Source organism: Ovis aries, chromosome 1 (assembly GCF_016772045.2).
Source record: "Ovis aries strain OAR_USU_Benz2616 breed Rambouillet chromosome 1, ARS-UI_Ramb_v3.0, whole genome shotgun sequence".
Lineage (NCBI taxonomy): Eukaryota > Metazoa > Chordata > Mammalia > Artiodactyla > Bovidae > Ovis > Ovis aries.
The window spans coordinates 186180268-186201976 of NC_056054.1; the positions used below are offsets into that span (position 1 = coordinate 186180268).

General features: G+C 42.6%; 1 protein-coding gene across 1 annotated transcript in view; it reads right to left on the reverse strand.

The window, feature by feature from the left end:
* Positions 1-9685: 9685 nt before the first annotated feature.
* Positions 9686-21709, reverse strand: part of HGD (homogentisate 1,2-dioxygenase) — a 43128-nt gene continuing 31104 nt past the window's right edge. Inside the window, exons 11-14 of the mRNA XM_004002955.5 lie at positions 21571-21675; positions 19140-19266; positions 12757-12938; positions 9686-10035 (exon numbers count right to left, since the gene is read on the reverse strand). Of these exons, the coding sequence (XP_004003004.1) occupies positions 9886-10035; positions 12757-12938; positions 19140-19266; positions 21571-21675 (564 nt within the window). The 3' untranslated portion in view covers positions 9686-9885. The remainder of the gene's footprint in view (positions 10036-12756; positions 12939-19139; positions 19267-21570; positions 21676-21709) is intronic.

A 21709-nucleotide genomic window follows, 5' to 3' on the forward strand; every position in this document is an offset into this window, starting at 1 on the left:
GGATAAGAATCTGCCTGCCAATGCGGGGGATACAGGTTCAATCCCTGGTTCAGGAAGATTTCCATGTACTGCGGAGCAACTAAACTCACATGCCACCCACAATCACTGAGCCTTTGTGTCTAGAGCCTGTATTCTGCGACAAGAGAAGCCACTGCAATGCACTGCAATGAAGAGTAGCCCCCGATCACCACACCTAGAGAGAGCCTGCATGCACAGCAAGGAAGACCTAGCACAACCAGTAATGAATAAGAAGGCAGTATCCAGAAAGACATAGGCAGAATTTTTTAAACAGTTGTTTAACATTGAGAATTACTCAACAGTGTGTTCTTATCATGATAAACTGCCCCAAATCACACTCAGAAGCTGTCACCTTATGTGAGCATTCAGTGCTGCCACATGTCTGACTGATGCCACTAGCCCTGGGCACTGGGCATAGACGCCCGCACTGGGTAAGCTGCCTCTGTTAGCCCAAGAACTCAAGTTTGTTACAAGTACAGCCACTGGCAAGAGTTCCTCAAGACCACCGTATTTTCCCATCACTTGCTTCTGAATCCAGGGCATGGGAGTGGCTGAGCTTAGGTGATGTGGGTGAGTTCTGGCTGCCAGGGAGACTGAAAAAGCCAACATGCAGCATGTTCAGCTCTAAAGCACTTCTAAAACAGTGGAAGCCTTTGAAGGTGTTAAGCAGGAGTAAGCTTATTGAATTTGCACTCCTGAAAGATCATTCTGGATCCTGGAGGAACTCATCTTGGGGTAACAGGCTGGAGGATGACCAGTACCAGGCTGTTATAAGACTTTAGGCCGGAAATTGTTTTCAATTTTTGAGATAGTTCTCAGTGCAGAATAAAGCAGCCCATTCCCAATCCCAGGATGACTCACTTCGATGTGAACCTGTCAAAAGCTTTATGAGATTCTAAATATATTATCTCTATTAGATCCCCTTTATGCTCATGCGTGAGGAGCCAGTTTTCTTAATAATTCCTTATCCTTGTATGACATCCCTTCTTCTCTCTGGAACAATATTGCTTCTCTAACAGCCTGGTTTGTTTACGTACTATGTTTTTTTTTACCCTTTATTATGGATCCTTCCTGAAGAAAAAGATTATTTGTGCTCTGATCAAAATCCCATTGGGTTAAGCCCCTGATTTATTTTTCTTCTTTCTCATTCATGGCACACAGTCTTCTCATAACTTCGGGGAAAATACAGGGTACTGATTATATTCTTCAGGATCATTAATGGGGTATTTGAAGAGATTAGAGTTCTGAACAAGAATCTGTCTTTCTGATTTACTTCACTTTGTATAATATGCAAAATAGATAGCCAGTAGAAATTTGCTCTATGACACAGGGAACCCAAAGCTGGTGCCCTGTGATGACTTAGAGGGGTGGAATGGAGAGGGAGGTGGGAAGAAGGTTTAAGAGGAGGGGACATATGTATACCTATGGCTGATTCTTGCTGATGTATGGCAGAAACCATCACAATATTGTAAAGTAATCCTCCAATTAAAAAAAAAATAAAGAATCTGTCTTACTCAAATGTGTGATTTAAAAATATGAACAGCATTTTTAAATTAGTGAAAATATAATCCTGCAAATACATTCAAAGATTCTGAATTTCCAAAGCTTTCATTGCCACTCTCTACCTTTGTGTGGACAAATAGGGTTTTATGATGTTTCTGTTATAGGACCCATTTGTCCCCTATCACTAGGATTGTAACATATCCAATGATTCCCTCTTTGGCTGCCTTGTTTACTGCCATTTCTCTAGCTGACCTAGAGATGACTCCTTCTGCTGATATCCACTGTGGCCTGGAGGGACAATGAGCAGTATCACTCACCTGGAAACCATCATCCCTAGAAGACTCAGCGATCTTATGGCCAAGTTTCAGGATTTATAAGATTAAAGTCAAGCTGAAAGTCTGACATTTGATCTCTGAATACCCCTGAAGACAGATGGCTGGTGCAACATGAGGTTTCTTGAGCAAACTTGAACTAGAGTTCAAATTTATTTCTCCTATAATCACAAGGAGTTATCACCTTGTCATTGTAGGGTCGATTCTTTGCCACCAATCACATTTAAATCATTCCTCTTATTTAATAATTAGGCTGTGGAAAAATCTTAGGGATGGGAGAAAGAGGCAACTTGGCTAAGGCTGCTCCAGAAATCGACACAGGAGGGACTCAAGGACTGCAATCTGATAGACAATTGTGAGTAAGAGGAAAAGGTGGGAGATGGGACTTCTTACGAAACTACATTTGCACAGTTAAACACTTTTTTCTACTTATATGTTTTGCATGAATTAAAGTTTTTAAAGAGGGTTTTATTCTTTATGTGAGGTGGAGACAGTATCAAAGAGTGGTATTTTATATGGAGTAGCTTGGATGACGGTAGATGGAGATGGAGGGTTTCAGTAACCCCAGTGCCATGTCTTAGAAGCTGTACCCCAAGCTTCTGCTCCAAAATCATGCTCTGCAAGAGTGGTCCAGAAGCAGCTTGGTCCCATCAGGAACTTTAGGAGGAGAGACAAATGCCAGACCGCAAGGAGAAGGAGCAGCTGTTGGTCTTCAGGTTCTAGAGATGGTTGGTTTCTTGGAGGTATGGACGGAGGAGCCTGTGTCCTGTTAAATTCTAGTAGGATACTCACCATCAAGTCCCCTCTGCATTGATCATATATCAATACTTATTGAGCTGCAGTCATTTACTAAGCACTGAAGATATTAGTATAAAGATACAGCTTCTTCTTGGAGGAACTCACAATGGAGAACCGTTATAGCAGCCAACATTTATTAAACTTTTACTTGTCTTCCAGGCACTAAGATAAAGTAAGGGCTTTACATATCTCCCAACATACCTTAAAAATCATCACTAAAATGATACCTTAAATCTCATCATCATGAGACTTTGAGAGGTTAAACAGTTTACTCAAGTCCTCTAGCTAATAAGGGCTAAGATAGAACTGAAATCTGGGCAACCTGAATTCAGAGGGAAATTTTTAACCAGTTCTTTGAAAGGGATAAAGATAGATGTTATGAGAAGCCCGATACTGAGAAAGCACACCCAGTCCAGCCTGGAGGGATTAATAGATGGTGCCTTCAAGAGCAAGGACCCCCATGTGCACTTTCTTAGGGTTTCTAGCACATTCACAGGTACACAGAATGTTAGAGCTGGAGGAATTGTTAAAGATCTGCTAGTCTCACAGCCTAACTCTATAGAAAAGGCTTGGATAGGAACAACAACTTGTCCAGTTCTTCAAGAACCCTGCTTAAAAAACTGTTGCTCATTACTGATGGGAATGTGAAATGATACAGTCACTTCAGCAGTTCATCAGTTCGTTAGTTTCCTACAAAATTAAACATACTTTTACCATGTGATCCAGCAACCATACTCCTTGTCATTAGCAAAAAGAGTTGAAAACTTAGGCCTACTCAGAAACCTGCATATGGATGTTTATAGATGCTTAATACGTAATGGTCAGAATCTGGAAGCAACTAAGGGAAGGAAGAATAGGCAAAGCATTTAAGGCAGTGAAACTACTCTGTAGGACACTATAAAGATGGATATATGTCATTATGCATTTGTTCAAACCCATAGACTGTACAACGCCAAAAGTGAACCCTAAAGTAAACTATGGGCTTTTGGTGATGATGTATCAATGTAGGTTCATCAGTTATAACAACCATGCCACTTTGGTGGGGGATGTTGATAATGGGGTGGGCTATGCATAACTGAAGGTAGAGGATATTGGGAAATCTCTGTACCTTTAATAAGGATGTATTTGGAGAGAAATCAGGCAGATATTTGGAGCATTTTCTGTGTACAGCAAGTATTAGAAGATTTATCTCTTCTTGGAGCTTGCACATGAAAATATCTGATTCAAAACCAATACCTCTCATGTTATTCTTGCTAAATTCTCATAAAAAGGTATCCATGGCAGGCATCAGCTCTTACTCATCAACACTCACTCTCCTTCCTTTTCTTCTAATAGAACCCGTGGGCATGATCCCACTCCAGGGAATGAACCTGGATTGGTCTAAGGATAGATGTGTAACCCAGTTCTGAACCGAAGACATAAGAGAACTCTACTAGGGAGGGCTTTCTTTCTTCAATAAAAGACATTTCCCAAAGAGAAATCCTTCTGTCCCTTTACCCTTTTCCTTTCCTCCCTTCCTCTGACCTAGAACATGGAAGTGAGGTGATGATAAGACATATCCAAGAATCAGTTCAGTTCAATCTCTCAGTTGTGTCTGACTCTTTGTGACCCATGGACTGCAGCATACCAGGCCTTCCTCTCCATCACCAACTCCCAGGGCTTGTTGCCTCATGTCCATTGAATTGGTGATGCCTTCCAACCATCTCATCCTCTGTTGTTTCCTTCTCTTCCTGCCTTCAATCTTTCCCAGCATCAGGGTATTTTCCAATGACCCAGTTCTTTGTATCAGGTAGCCAAAGTATTGGAGCTTCAGCATCAGTCCTTCCAATAAATATGCAGGACTTACTTCCTTTAGGATTGACTGGTTTGATCTCCTTGCAGTCCAAGGGACTCTCAGGAGTCTTCTCCAGCACCACTATTCGATTTGGAACCAGCCTGTTGTTCCATGTCCAGTTCTCACTGTTGCTTCTTGACCTGCATACAGATTTCTCAGGAGGCAGGTAAGGTGGTCTGTTAATCCCATCTCTTTAAGAGTTTTCCACAGTTTTTTGTGATCCACACAGTCAAAGGCTTGACATAGTCAATAAAACAGAAGTAGATGTTTTTCTGGAACTCTCTTGCTTTCTCGATGATCCAACGGATGTTGGCAATTTGATCTCTGGTTCATCTGCGTTTTCTAAATCCAGCTTGAACATCTGGAAGTTCATGGTTCACATACTGTTGAAGCCTGGCTTGGAGAATTTTGAGCATTACTTTGCTAGAGGTGAGATTAGTGCAATTGTGCTGTAGTTTGAACATTCTTTGGCATTGCCTTTCTTTGGGGATGAAATGAAATATTCAGGAATAGCAAAGCAGAAAACCAGAATGAACTTGGCTCCCAACTAACTTCATGTTATGATTGTCTTTGTCCTGACCTGCCAACCTCAGACTTCTTATATGAGATAAAATCTTAGTTGTTAAACTAATGTTAGATTTTCATTTACAATTGAATGTACTCTTAATTGATACCATGTCCTTTTATTTATTATAAAATATAATTGTTCAGATTTTAATTTTATTTATAAAATCCAAAATAAGGACACTAAATGCTCATGAATGAGCAAAACTGCCCCATTTGCTGAATTTCTCTTCCAGCGACTATATAGAATTTAGACTTGCACACACTTGGTTATTTTGTGAGGTATCACTGTTATAGTGCTATAGTGGGTTGTGTTAAAGCTTGTGATATAATTTTAGATTTTAAAAATACCTAGAGTAGGCTATTTAGAGTCCAAAGGCCCACATGGTTAGGCAAGACTCCTCCAGGAAAAGCTCTATAGTTAGTCATAGGCGAACTACTTATATCAAAGGCACTTTAGATTCTGTCTTAGCTTTCACTTTAATTGAGCTATTAATACGCACTGTTGAGATCTTAAATTGAAATTCAATATGGTTTTCTTCAGATCTAAAAGATGATGGAAAAAGGCAATATGTACTTCTAAATTTTCTGCACTTCGGGCTTCTGTTACTTATTGCATTAGAAGAGTGCATGCCTTCCTTCTCAGCTAAAAGCTAGTTATTTACGGACAGGGACCTTGGCTTACTTATTCCAGTATATCCTATAGTAGGCCACACAATAGCCTCGCTGAGGCAGAAACTTAATAAGTATTCACTGAATTACAATATCAATAATAACAACAATAATATCTAAATCTGCCCATGTTCACTAGGTGCCAAAAGCAGTGTGAGTGCTGTCAAAGCGTGGTCTCATTTTGTCTTGTTTTAGTCACTGAGTCGTGTCCAGTTCTTTTGAGACCCCATGGACTGTAGCCCACCAGGCTTCTCTATCCACGGTATGTCCCAGGCAAGATTTCTAGAGTGGGTTGCCATTTCCTTCTCCAGGGGATCTTACTGACCCAGGCATCGAACTCTCAACTCCTGCACTGGTGGGTGGATTCTTTACCACTGAGCCCCAAGGGAAGCCCATTGTCTCATTTAAACCCCCCACCAAATTCTTATGAAATAAGTCATTTCCTTCTTTCAGAGGAGGAAAGTGAGGCACAGGTTAAGTCACTTGCTCAAACTCATTCAGCTATAAGTACCATCTGGATTCCAGAGTCAGAATTCCTCATGAAGTATTATCTTTATCCACATTTTACAGCTGAGGAAACAAAAGCTCAGAAAGGTTAATAACTCATTCAGAATCACATAGCTAACAAGTGGTTGTGCCTGGATTTGAATCCAGGCAGTCTGGTTTCAGCATCTGCCCTCTTAATTAGGTACCACACTGACTCACAAAAGGATAAATTTTAGATATACTTCAGATTGTCACACAATTATATAAAGTTGATTCTATCAAATTGAAGCCTAGCTGTTTATGAAATGTAACAAAGAAATTTAAATGTCAGCTCTCAAGCCTTTTTTTTTTTTTCCCATTTTAGCAGTAAAATATCCTTCTGGAAGGGCAGAACTTGCTTCAAACTCAGAAGTAATAACTCTTGCATCACTCTAGAAAATTACAACACAGAAACCACACATTAATTTTTAACTTATAGTTCACATCTAGGCCCTAGGTTTCCTACCTTCCCTCTCCTCCTCCATCTCTCTCTGTGCCCCATCTGGTCAACAAAGTGTGTGCTTTCTGGAGGCAGGCAGTGGCCCTTCCCACGACTGCCTAATAGTGGCTTCTCCTCCTGGGTAGTTGCTTGTTTACACAACCCATCCTATTCCATTTCAATGTATGTTTACTGAAACATTGGGAGCTTTTCTCACCTCCTTTCTGTAGACCCAAGAAGCCCAGATTTGGACCAGAATCAAAGACTGCAAACAGAATGTTTTGGATACTGATTTTAAGGTAGTTTCTATTAATAGAACAGTGGCCCTCTGCCTTGCCGCGCATTGGAATTACCTGAGGGATTTCCAGAAAATTCTCATTTGGATTCCACCCCCAGCATTTCTAATTTAATTGATCTGAGATACACCCTGGGCACCTGGAGTCTCAGAAACTACCAGGCGCTCCAATGTACAGGCAAAGATGAAAACCACCATGGGGCTTCTCAACCCTGACACTACTGACATTCAGTACCAGATAATACTCTGTCCTGTGCATTGTAGAATGTTTGCCAGCTTCTCTAACCTTTACCTAACAGATGCCAGTAACACCCTCCCCAGTTGTGACAACAATGATGTCTCTAGGCTTTGACAGGTGTCTTGGGTGAGGGATACAAAATCACCTTATTGTGAACCATTGTCTGGAGCCACTGCCAGTAGCCTGGGCTGTGAGAAGTCTCCCAAAAAGAAAAAAGAAAAAGAAGGGCGACTTCTGTGGCATTCTCTCTAACAGGAAAATATATAAAGATGTCAAGGATACCTAGCAGAAAACTCCTGTCATTGGAGGAAACCTAATCAGGGTGCCTTTATTTTTCTTTTTAAAAAGAGTTTTAAATTTCTAAGCAAACAGATGGCTTATTCCTTGGGAGAACAATAGAGAAACGAATCTTTAAGAGTAGAGAATTAAGGAAATGATACAGATCTCTCTAGCTGATCTGAAGCACAACAGAAGGAAACTATATCTTTTTTTTTTTAATTAGCGTGAACAGCCTGGCCTGGGTGAAATATTGTCTCCTGCTGACAAGCTGCTGCCAGCAACAGGGAGATAAAGTACATGGGCTTGGATGCTAAATGGATGTAAACCAGAATGTTTCTTTAGCTCTAGAAAGGTTTTGCCAGCACACTAACAGAGTGAACCAAAATCGGTGAGAGTCTAGGTTTGTGTATAAGAAGAGGGTTGTTGTTGAGTTGCTAAGTCGTGTCTGACTCGTGATCCCATGGACTGTAGCCTGTCAGGCTCCTCTGTCCGTGGAATTCTTCAGGCAAGAACACTGGAGTGGGTTGCCATTTCCTTCTCAAGGGGATCTTCCTGATTCAGGGATCTAATCTGAGTCTCCTTCACCTCCTGCATTGCAGGCGGATTCTTTACTGCTGAGGACTTCCCTGGTGGCTCAGATGGTAGAGTGTCTGTCTGCAATGAGGAAGACCCACGTTTGATCCCCTGGAGAAGGAAATGGCAACCTACTCCAGCACCCAAATTTAAAAATTTTTTATTTAAAAATATTAACTGTCTTACTAGTTTATAATGTTTAATTTTTAATAAAGACATCTTAATACGGTATGGAACATTGGGAAGGCACATCAGCTACTAAAATACCTCACCATTTGAGACCAAGAAATGCCACTGCCAGAAACCCACAGTAGTCCCCCCCCCATCTGCAACTCCTCTTTCCCACACCCCTTACATCCTGTCCACTAACGAGTTCTTTCAGGTCTAGTCCAAAGCTTTCATGGATTTATCCCCTAGGTCCCTGCTGTCACTTCGTTAGCCCAGGACAATGGTGTCTTTTGCCTGGACTATTGCAATGGCCTGGTCCTGGGCTCCCCACACTCACACGTCAGTCCCTTAAATTCACGAGGCTTCTTCTTGGAATGCTCCTTTTCCCCTCCCTACCCCAGAGCAACCCTACCTTTCCTATGACTTGCTCCTTCCTATCCTTTCCCAGTTCCCAAAGCACCTGTACATCATGCTTAGTTTTAGTTGCTAAGTCCTGTCCGACTCTGCAACATGGGATTCTCCAGGGAAGAATACTGGAGTGGGTAGCCATTCCCTTCTCCAGGGGATCTTCCTGACCCAGGGATCAAACCCAGGTCTCCCACATTGCAGGTGGATTCTTTACTGTCTCAGCCACCAGAGAAGCCCTAGGTGTCCTATCCTTTAGGTCTGGCTAAAAGTCACTTCATCAAAGACCTAAAGAAAGGCGTCCCCATCCCACTCGTTATTCCCATCTCAGTTCCTATTTGTTTTCTTCTTTGCATGTTTCTCAATTTGCAATTATTTTGTTTGTGTATTTTGTCTCCCTGTCTATAATCTCTGTAAGGGCAATGCCCATGCTTATCTCTTGACCTCCATATCCTCATAGAATTGACAAGTTTAGTAAATAAAAACACAAGTGTGGTACTTCCTTAGGGGTCCAGTGGTTAAGACTCTGTCTTTCTAGTGCAGGAGGTGAGGGTTCGATCCCTGGTCAGGGAACTGAGATCCCATGCTGTGCAGTGAGGGGGGCGGGGGGCGGGGAGAGGCATATCAGTTAAATTTGAATTTCAGATAAACTACAAATAATTTTTAGTATAGGTATATCCAAGTAATGCACAGGACATATACTAAAAATTATTCGTGATTTATCTGAAATTCACATTTAACTGGATATCTTATTTTATCTGGCAACCCTAGTTCCTAGGCCCCAACACATAGCTGACTCTCATTTTGCAGTGTTAAATAAAAATTTGGTAGCAGCATATCAAAACTGCTACTATGGCAACAAAGTGAGGGAAATGTGTTCAAACTACAAAGTAGTGACAAACACCACTTCCCATTCCTTTCTGTTCTTTTGCCTGTCTTCTCACTCCAGGAGAACCTAATCACCTGGTCCAATCTCGTGGACCCCCTTTCCCTGTCACCCTGGGTCTGCTTCGTCAATGCCTGTATTATGACCAATTGTCACTTTCACGGAACACCAGCAAGTATTTATTGAGTAATTAAGCTGACAGAACTTAATACATTTCTAAAAATGTTTATGTTCCTTGACTATGAAACAGTGAGTTCCCATTTTAACCAACTCCCTCCCCGAATACCGCCAAACGGCATGAGATTCTGAAGGAAATCACACAAATCCATTCTCAACTGTGGCATCATGCTCCGGTTTCAATTAGTTTCTGCAGGGTTCCTGGAATTGGGGGTGAAGTGGCTCTTGAGAGGTTCCCAGCATTTGTAGTAGTTCTCATCCAGACAATTAGAGGTCTTCAGCCCCCACTTGGTGACGGCCATATTTAGAGAAGACTCAAACATAAATGCCTGTAGGGAATGCAAATGGAGACAAGAAAGAGGAAGTGAGGTGGATAATAAAACACATTTGACTAGATGTCAAGAGAGAAGATATGGGTAGGTAGACTCTTTGAGTAATAAATCACATGTGCTTGCATGGTAAGGAGAAAATACTCAAGCCTTGGGTTCTGACTCTGATCCTACTACTTACAAGTGGGTAATAGCTTGCGTGAAACCCTTAGCTTCTCTGACACTCAAGTTTTATTCTTACTAAACTGGAGTTGGGCACATAAGCATCACATTGTTCTTGTAGCACCATGGAGCTAAGTTTGCTAGATCCAAGGGCAGAGGTGGGAGAGTCCTGGGATTATTCTTTTCAGGGGCCATTACGGTGGCTATGTCCATGTGAAAAAGTTAAGTCGCTCAGTCATGTCCCACTCTTTGCGACCAGGTGGACTGTAGCCCACCAGGCTCCTCCGTCCATGGGATTCTCCAGGCCAGATTATTGGAGTGGGTTGCCATTTCCTTCTCCAGGGGATCTTCCCAACCCAGGGATCGAACCCAGGTCTCCCGCATTAGAGGCAGACACTTTAACCTCTAAGACACCATGGACTAGAGCCCATCAGACTATGTTCACGTGAAGGAGAACATAATTCCCATTTAATAGATGAGGAAACTAGGGTTCAGAGCTGGGAAGTGACTGTCTAAGGTGGTAGTAAGGAGAACTTGCAGATTTGGGATTTGAGCTTTTCTTTTGCAGGACTCTGAAAAGAGATAGGCTAGGGAAGGAGAAAGAAGGAAAAGAGAGACTGAGGAGACAGGACGAAGGGAGCAGGAATGGCTGTCACACTTTTAAAAGCCCTGTCCAGGAAGGTTCTGAATGGTGGGTGTCCTTCTATGTTCAGGCAGGTTTTATCTGCAACAGAAAGAAGATGCAAGTGCCCTGTGCATCCTTGACATTCCAGCTTTACCTACTGCTGATTTTCTGACCAATTATGGCTTTTAAAAAACCCCAAAACCTACAATTCTTATGCACTCATATTTGGAAATTCTAAAAATATAGATGGACAAAAGGAAGATAAAAATTCTCTTTGTGCCACAACTCAGAGAACCTCTGTTAATGTCTGGTATACATTCTAATATGTACTAACTTCTTTTTGTCTAAAATGATAGAGATGATGGTCCCTGCTTGACTTCCCATGACAAGCTTGATGTGAGGTGTTGGGCATGTTATAAAGCACTATTCAGATATAAAGATCATTATTATGGACATAATTATTGTTGTCTCTTTGCTAACTGCTTCTTAGGAGACTTCCTGTCTGACTGGACTAACAAAGCCCCATCCCAGCTGAGCTATGAAGGCAGTATTATAAAGTTAATTTATTCCAAAGTAGTATAAGGCTAAGGCATATGGAGGATCCTGGATCCAAATTACATAATGGGAAATGGGGAGGGAGACCCAAAGTCTTGTTCCTCATAAAAACAGCCCTGTCCTGTGCTTCACTGTTGCAGAATACTGCTCCCTGGTAACATTATCCAAAGCCAGGTTGGGCATTCAAGGTTGCTAAGTGGTAACTATGCCATAGCCTGTGTACCTCCAGGAACTTTTGGAGGTAGTAGCTTAAGATGATGAATATCTCATAGAGCTCTTGCACAGAGATGAAAGTATTCTACAGAAACTGCAGAGGCCCTTGAAAGGGGAAACAGAGCTGAGGTCTGGCAGATGGGACTCACACCCTTCCCCTGAAGATAAGCTTCATCGACTGTGGTCCTTGAGTTGGGACTGAAAGCAATCTGTTGTGTCGGGTAGAGGGGCAGATAAGCTCTCTGCTTAGGTAGTTTGCAAGCTGGGCATGGAGTCAGGCTGGTCTGTGCTATTGATTTTAATGTCAGGTAACACTGAAGGCATTGGTTTAAAAATGTAAAGCAAGCTTGCATATGATGTCGCATAAAATTACTCCTTGTGGTTCATAAACTCTATCTCCAAGAATGCAAAAATAAAATGAAATCAAGTACCGCAGCCAACTGCAATTGTGTTCAGTTTCAATGTTTACAGCGTGACACAGGAGGAATACAAAATAGCTTTTAAATCCCATCAGTTTCATCCCTTTACAAAGGAGAGCAAAAGAAAAGGAGAGAACTGCTGCTCACAAGCCCTGACTCTAGTCAGGCAAAGGCTTCCTGACCCTCCTGGGCTTGAGAAACCAGCTATAAGTGACACGCTGCAAACCTTGCTGCTGTGGTCCTGGAGGATGACTTCAAAAAGCAGGAGATAACTCTGAGACAGAACATATATATATATATTATATATATTATATATATATACAGGGCCACACACAGATAAGGGAAGACTCCTGACACAGTAGTAATAATGTCCCCCCTTTTGTCTGAACAGTGTGGCGCAGTCAGCAGGGTTAAATCACAGCCACCAGCTGCACTGAATGCCCTACCTTTTCTACAGATGGAGAAAACGAAGCACAGAGAAGTTATGTAAATTCCTCAAGGTCACACAGGAACCAAGAGCTAGAGTTCAAACCTAGACCTGACTCCAAGTACAAAGCTCTTTTTACCCTAACACATCAGGCATCTAGTATACACACAAGGGTGTGTGCGTACACAGGTGGGAACATACATACAGACACTCTCCTCTCTAGACTTCTCTGTGACTTTGGAGAAATAAAAATTAGCCATTCCTTGCAACAAGGTTGGGGGTCCCAGAGGCCGCTAGAGCCTGATGTCTAACTTGCTTACCATGGTGCCATCAGCAATCCTCTCAGGTGCCAGCTTGGCTTTGCTGGCCTTCTCAAAGCAGTCGGCATCAGGCCCATGGGGAGTCATTGGGCTGTGCAGGCTGCCTCCCCCTGGCAGGAATCCACCTTGCTTTGCCTCATAGCGACCTTTGATGAGTCCCATGAATTCACTCATGCAGTTCCCTGGGAAAATTGAAACAGTATTTTTATTATCCAAGGCAAGGACCCCAAACACCTAGACTTCTCAAACATTATTTCCGCAGAATGTCAAGAAGAGAGGAGAATCATAAAATTTCATAGAAATAATAAAGAACATAGATAGACAGGAAAACGACCACAAAACATTCATTAGTGTGGAATTCTTGGCATGCAAAGCTCTACTCCATGGCTATGTAGATTAACAGAGGTCTTAGGTTCCACTGTCTGAATGAAATTATGCTAGATCTAAAGAAAAGTAGGCCCCAAACAAGAATTTTAATAACTAACATGCAAATTGTGATAAAGAGTGAAGGTACTCCATATAAAAATTACAAGCCCCATATAAAAATTAACCACTTTCCCAGATCTGAATTCCTTCCCAAATAGCCTTACAGTAGTACAGGGCATCACCATATTTCTGGTTACAAATTAGAAAATTAAAGCTCTGTGTGTGTGTGTGTGTGTGTGTGTGTGTGTGTGTGTGTGTATGTTTGTGTGTATACGTGTTGATGGAAATGTGATATAAGGAAAGAACCCTGGACCTGGAGTCCATTATCAAATAATAATTTGTGTGAAAAAAATCTATCTAATCCATAAATACTATATATTCTAACAAATATCTTCTGTATCTGAATCTAATATCATCTTATTCTTTCATTTTCCAAAATGCTTCCTTAGATTGATTCCTTTTCCATTGACATTCTCTTCATAGAACCTGAAAATCTTAATACTAGAAGGGATCCATGAAAAAAAAGTGAAAGTGTTAGTTGCTCATTTGTGTTCAACTCTTTGTGACCGCATGGACTGTAGCCCGCTAGGCTCCTCTGTCCATGGGATTCTCCAGGCAAGAATACTGGAGTGAGTAGCCATTCCCTTCTCTAGGGGATCTTCCCAACCTAGGGATCAAACTCAGGTCTCCTGCATTGCAGGCAGATTCTTTACCATCTGAGCCACCAAGGGATTCCCTACTTCTACTCAATACAGAAATAACCTGTGTATCATTCCTGACAAATTACCTGCATGCCTCCTGTAAATTGAAGTGCTCTATTCAACAAAGGAACCTATCATATTACTGAAGATTCTGGGTATTAGAAAGTTCTCCCAAGTCAATTGGAAATTTGCTTTCATGTAAGTTGAGTATATTGGTGCTAGTTGTGCCTCCTGGAATCAACAAAATTTCACAAAAATCACCATGTTCCCACTCTTTCTATCTCACATTTTTGTTTAAACAAAGCTTTTTATTTAGAGCAAGAATTAAAGAAAAACAACACCTTGAAAACATCTACCCATCTATGCATCCATCTATTCATCTGTCCATTCCCTTCCCTATTCATCTGCCTATCCATCTAACCAGCATATATGGACACTGTGCTAAGTACTGTGATAGAAATGAGTAAGAAGCAGCATCTTTAATGTTCCTCATAATCATAGTCAGTCCTGTGAGAGTGCAGACACTGCAAATCACAGACAGTAGAGAGATATGGATGGCACTGGCAAACCTTGCAAAATTTGACATGATAAATACTCCACTCTTCTTCCCTACATGTGAATATAGCCAAGTGCCAAAATGCTTGTCAGTCAGTTCAGTCGCTCAGTCATGTCCGATTCTTTGTGACCCCATGGACTGCAGCACACCAGCTTGCTCAAACTCATGCCCATCGAGTCGGTGATGCCATCCAACCATCTCATCCTCTGTTGTCCCCTTCTCTTCCTTGTGGAACTGCCCAAACAGTCATACCTATTTTGCCCAGAACCCAAAATGTTGCTGCAGGCCCCTGCAGAAAATGCAAGACCCAGATTATAGCACTACTTGTTTCTCCATGAAGCAGAAATAGAGGGGGGAAAGTAACTGTAAGCATATCTGTTTAGTTCAGTTCAGTTCAGTCGCTCAGTCGTGTCGGACTCTTTGCGACCCCATGAATCACAGCACGCCAGGCCTCCCTGTCCATCACCAACTCCCAGAGTTCACTCAGACTCATGGCCATCGAGTCAGTGATGCCATCCAGCCATCTCATCCTCTGTCATCCCCTTCTCCTCCTGCTCCCAATCCCTCCCAGCATCACAGTCTTTTCCAATGAGTCAACTCTTCACATGAGGTGGCCAAAGTACTGGAGTTTCAGCTTTAGCATCATTCCTTCCAAAGAACACACAGGACTGATCTCCTTCAGAATGGATTGGTTGGATCTCCTTGCAGTCCAAGGGACTCTCAAGAGTCTTCTCCAACACCACAGTTCAAAAGCATCAATTCTTTGGCGCTCAGCCTTCTTCACAGTCCAGCTCTCACATCCATACATGACTACTGGAAAAACCATAGCCTTGACTAGACGTAACTTAGTCGGCAAAGTAATGTCTCTGCTTTTGAATATGCTGTCTAGGTCGGTCATAACTTTTCTTCCAAGGAGTAAGTGTCTTTTAATTTCATGGCTGCAGTCACCATCTGCATATAGTGTCTACATTTTAAAAGCAGTTCTGCTCATGACTTAAATATTCTGGCATACTCCTCCATCTAGTATGTGCCCTCAGGGTCACCTTCAAGGCTTAATTTTCAGAAGAGAGCAAGACTGAATTTAGCTTTGATCTGAATATGAATTTAGGTAGCAGTGAGATAGTGATGACATTTCTACATCATCTTCTATATTTCAAAGGACAGTGGGAAGGTAGGCCTTGCCTTTTTGATTAATGCTAAATCCAGTTGGCTAAGGTGCATTAAGATGACTAGAGGCAATATTTCTACAGAAATCATTCTCCACTTCTGTAAAGTCACATCAAAGTAGCAAAGATTTTGATTATTGCTAAAGCATTATTTTTAATGTCTCTGGTAAAAAATAATTTCTAACTCAGGGTTCTGTGGTTTTTCCAACTAACTCAGGGCAATCAAGCCTTTCTGAGATCTGTCTCTCCTGAGCCAAATTTATTTCAGAGTTCTTTATAAAAAAAGAAGTTATACGAGGTATTTCATGAGGTCACTTATTTCAGGCAGCCTGAATTACAAACTAGTCATTCAGTGGGTTGAGTGCTGTAGCAGAGTAGGGAACCTGGATGGGGAAGACAAGCCCCAGGCCAGCATATCTCAGCGTGTGGTCTGTAGAGCTCCGGCATCAGAACCCCTGACTCGCTAGTTCAAAATGCAGATTCTGAGGTTCCACCTCAATACCAACTAATTCAACTCTCTGATAGTGGGAATTTTTTAGCATTCTTTAAGCATTCTGCTAATAAGGGATTTTTATATCCCCTAATGTTCTCAAGTGTCAGACTTTATTTTTTGGGCTCCAAAATCACTGCAGATGGTGATTGCAGCCATGAAATTAAAAGACGCTTACTCCTTGGAAGAAAAGTTTTGACCAACCTAGATAGCATATTCAAAAGCAGAGACATTACTTTGCCAATAAAGGCCCATTTAGTCAAGGCTATGGTTTTCCAGTAGTCATGTATGGATGTGAGAGTTGCTGAGCACCGAAGAATTGATGCTTTTGAACTGTGGTGTTGGAGAAGACTCTTGAGAGTCCCTTGGACTGCAAGGAGATCCAACCAGTCCATTCTAAAGGAGATCAGTCCTGTGTGTTCTTTGGAAGGAATGATGCTAAAGCTGAAACTCCAGTACTTTGGCCACCTCATGTGAAGAGTTGACTCACTGGAAAAGACTGTGATGCTGGGAGGGATTGGGGGCAGGAGAAGAAGGGGACGATAGAGGATGAAATGGCTGGATGGCATCACTGAGTCTGAGTGAACTCCGAGAGCTGGTGATGGACAGGGAGGCCTGGCGTGCTGCGATTCATGGGGTCGCAAAGAGTCTGACACGACTGAGCGACTGAACTGAACTGAACTGAATGCTCTCAAAGTGTGGTTCCTGGAACAGCTGGAGGCCTTAACATCACTCAGGAATTTGTTACAAATGCAAATTATCATGGAGGAAGGTCCAAGAGGGAGATGATAGATGGATACATCTAGCTGATTCACTTCATTGTACAGCGGAAACTAACAGAACATGGGAAAGCAATTATACTCCAATTAGAAAAAAACAAAAAAAAAAAAACCAAAAAAACCAACCCACAGATTCTCAGGCCCTACACTGGATATTCTGAAGGTGGGTCCAAAGAATCTATATTGTAACCCTCCAGGTGGCACTGACATTTGTTAAAATTTGAAAACCAGTGCCTCTGGCACGTACAGCCCCTCCATACAGAACTATGTGAATTAGGGAAGTACCAAGGGTCAGTATGCGAGGGCCAGACTATAATCCAGACTAAGCCTCTCGCCTTGACGACAGGTCCTCTTGGGGACTAGCTTCTAGGAGGAGAACAGTTAGGACATGTGATGGGCTTTGATGGCTGTGATACTTCTCAGGAAGGACAAAATTTGTTGTATCTCTATTCACAAAGCATCTGGTGTCTCTGAAGCATTAAACCAATTGCATCCTTTTCAGCTGATGTCACCTGAAAAAGGCGATGCTGACATTTGACCATGAAGTGACCTTCTTCCGTTCTGAAGGCCTTTGTCTTCCACCCTCTGCAAACACCGACATTGCTCATTTTAGTCAAAGCCCTGGCACCTGGGCACATATAGAGAAAAGCCTCAGAGAGAAAGTGCTGAGGTTTACTAAAGAAAGGGTTTTTTTTTTTTAAAAAAAAGAAAGCAATGGCACCCCACTCCAGCACTCTTGCCTGGAAAATCCCATGGATGGAGGAGCCTGGTAGGCTGCAGTCCATGGGGTCGCTAAGAGTCGGACATGACTGAGTGACTTCACTTTTACTTTTCCCTTTCATGCATTGAAGAAGGAAATGGCAACCCACTCCAGTGTTCTTGCCTGGAGAATCCCAAGGACGGGGGAGCCTCATGGGCTGCCGTCTATGAGGTCGCACAGAGTCAGACACGACTGAAGTGACTTAGCAGCAGCAGCACAGCTGAAATGCATCTCAGAGTCTTTCCAGAACTCTGTGTACAAAAGTGCAATCTCCAGAAAGGAGAATTGTACATTGACATTTAGGTTGAATTTATAGCTAGCTGCTGCACAATTAAAAATGCCACCTTCATTAAGTACTCCATGAGGTACCTTATTCATGCTTGATGATGCATTCACTTACTAAATAAATATTTATTGGATGCATATCATGCACTGGGCACTGTGCTAGGGACATCCATTAATGCCCATGACTGTCTTCTCTGGCATCAGGCTGTCTTCATGTCTAGTACTTCACCTGTACTTCACTGACTCCACCACTTAACTAGCTGTGAGGACTTGATCCTTCACAGCTCAGCTGCATCTTCTTAAAAAAAAAAAAAAAGAAAGAGAGGATAATGATACCTATCTCTCACAACAGTTATGAGAATTAAATGTGTTAATATTTTTGTAAGAACTTATTACAGAGTCATAAAGAAAGGGTCAATAATTTTTAACTTCCCTGGTGGCTCAGCCAGTAAAGAACTGCCTGTAATGCAGGAGACCCGCATTCAATCCCTGGGTCAGGAAGATCCCCTGAGGAATGGAATGGCTACCCATTCCAGTATTCTTGCCTGGAGAATTCCATGGACAGAAGAGCCTGGTTGGCTACAGTCCACGGGGTTGCAAAGAGTCAGACATGACTGAGTGACTTACACTTTCACTTTTCACCAAATAAAAATATTAATAAAATTAAAATAATAGATTTGACAAGTTCTCTTCTAGACAGCAACTGCTTTGCAGAAACTCCTTCTAGAATAGGATCCATCCCCTGGGGTGGACTGCAATCTGCTTTTCCATTTCAAAACCATTGGAGAAGGCACACTTTATTGGCTCTTGAGCCAGACTTAGATAATGAACTTTCCCCAAACAACTGACTAAGCAACAACAGGCCACAGATCCTCCTCCCTTTACACCTGAAATGTAAAGAAATGTCTTGCTTCAAGCTTTACCAGCCTCTGTGCCTCTCTTCGGGGCCAGAGGAACTGGGCTCTAGGCATTACACAGGGTTTTCTCCTCAGAGTCAACACGCCACTGCCAACTTGATGCCAAATATCACAAGTTGTGATGTTTAAGAAGCTAACAGTCTAGGGAGCAGCGCTGGGCCTTGGCAGGCAGGATTCTGAACTCCAGCCAGGGCAGGACATCCTGCCTCTAGAAATGCCTCTAGCAGTGTTCCCCAGGGGTCATGTTGACCACTCGGCCGTCTCTCTCTCTTTTTCCCAAATGTAGCTTGGCAAATGACTTACTGTGGTAATAAGGAGGCCTGAAGGTCTTATCAGCAACCCCCCATCGAGGTGGGAAGATGACAAAATCAGCAATGGCCACTCCAGGGCGTACAGACTTAGCAGTCAATACCGTGAAAATGGATGGGTCCTGGGAAAGGAAGGACATGGAGAGCCTGAAGACACGATGAAAGGGGAAGTGACCGACGATGACACACATCCTCCATGCTGAAGGGGTTTTCGAGCGACACTGTAACTTCTGATCAAACTGCAGGCCAGGCTACGAAGTCTGGGCTTGTCATCCAGGTGCAGTAATCACTCATCTGACTTTCCCCTCTTGCTGTGCTTGAAGCAAAATGAATTAACAGTAGCTAAGCAGATTCTGAGCAGCTTTTTCACCCTGCTGAGCCCCCATTTCATATAAGTACTACCCTGTGGATCTGAGAACTGGCAGTGCCTGCCTCCCAACCTCAGGTCAGAGTGACTGGAGCTGGCATGTGCTGCAGGGAGCTCTTGGCAGAAGGGATGCTCAGAGTGAGGTGGAAATAGAAATAAAATAATATCTGAGTGTTGGGATAGATGTAGGATGCGCATCTCTTTGGAGGAATTACTGAGATTCTAGACGGTATCCTTATGGCTTTTTTTATCCTTGTTTGACTCTCAGGCCTAAAATATTAATACATCACTCATCTGGGTGGTGGCAGTGTAGAGGGGAATAGGTTGGGGGACAATATTATGATTTGTAAAGAACGTTAGACTCTTTCAGTGGAAAGACTGAGATTCACATTTAATGGCCATCAGTGTGATCAGGTCTGCTTCCTGATGTCATGTGAGGGCTGGGGATTCAAAGACGACTGAACTCCATTCTTGGCCCTTCAGCACCACTGGTGGTGGTGGCAAGTGTGTGTGACGGGGACAGAAGGAGTAATGAAACAAGTGTCTGAAGAATCACAGCAAGGTGCCAAGGGCGATCTATCTTTGTAGATAGAGAGCCAAAGGGGTACAGAGTGCTTATCTCTTCCTGAGAAGATCAGGGAAGGCTTCACAGAGGAGGTGATGTTTGAGGTGGGTCCTGAAGAATGAATGCAGAAAGAAAGAAACAGAGAGGGAATAAGGAAGGGAGGGAAGAAGGGAGGTAGGAAAAAAGAAAAGGAAGGGAAGGAAAGGAAGGAAAAGGCAAAAAGGCATTTTAAGCATAGAAAACAGGAAAGACATCAAAATGCACAGAGATTTTGTTAAGAAGCAAGAAAACTAAAGCCTAGAGTGCATTGGCAGGAGGGAGAGGGGCAGAGGTGGTCCTGGGAAATAAGTCCAGGGCCAGATGGTGAAGAGCATAGGACACCACGCTTCAAAGCTCAGACTTAATCCTACACCACAGGGAGCCTGCAAAGGTTTCTAATGTAGCATTAGAAAGATCAGGTCTGAATTTTGGGAAAATGACTATAGCCGCAGTACAAAGGAGACTGTCTGTGTAAATGCAAGCCAAGAAATCCTTAATGCTGCAAGAATGAATACTTCTTCATCTGTCATGAGAAATGATCTGAAACTGTTAAAAGGCAGTGAGGCTCAAAAAAAGCACTTTCAGTGTCTCAGCATCCTTTTTTTTGCTGCTTTGGGCATGATGCTTCATTTTGTCTCTTGGTTTTATCAAGTTGCTGCTTTTCAGAAAGGTAGTTTTGAGCCTCAAGAGGTAAGCTGAACTGGCTTAGAGTAATCTTTCTGTCTTTGGTTCTTTGACTTCTGCTCTAATTGTCCCTCCAGTTTGTGGGTTAAGTTCATCTATTATGCAAAGTGAACTTTCCCCCAGGATCTCAGAACTAGCACTTTATCATGAAAGTGGGTTCTTGGGAGCCTGCACTGTAGGCTGGGGACCTATTTGCAGTCCCTGACTGAGTGTAAAATATGACCGAGTTCATACTCTAGAATTTCTTTGGTTTAAATTCAAGCACTGAATGTTACGAGTAACTTCAGAAGAGAGCTGTCAGTCCCATCTCAGCTAAATAGAGCCGGGAGTGGAAGCTCTGAAGTGGGCAGGCAGATTTTTGGTATTTACGAGCAGGACAGAGAAATTTCCAAATTCAGGAATTTTCCTTTCTCAATACTCCATCACTGACATTAGCCATTGGTTTTCTTATTGGGATACATTGTCTAGGAAGAAATCGTGTTCTTAGCCATGAAGGAAAGTTACTGTGAGTGCCCTGTAGAGAACTGAGCTGTGTGGCAGGGTGAATGCTGAGTGTCTAGTCTGGAGCTCCCTCTGGTAGGTTATTTACTCCTTCACTGAAGCCTTGCAGCAGATGATTCAAATTCCTGTCAACACAATGACAAATGACTTAAGTCTCGGGCTTCCAAGGCAATGCTGGAAAAGTTGAATCTGTGAACACCAGGTGTCTACTGCGGACCTCTCCAACCTAAAGGTACCCTCTCCCAGGGTTCCTCCATGGGCCAGACTTACTGCATGGTCAAAGGCCACTGAATTGATGACCATAAAGTTCTCCAAGTTGTACTTGTAGGGGGTGTAATTCCCATGCCAAGCCACAACATTGAATGGGGAGACATCCTGATCGACAAAAAGAAAAAGCAGGAAAGGGTGA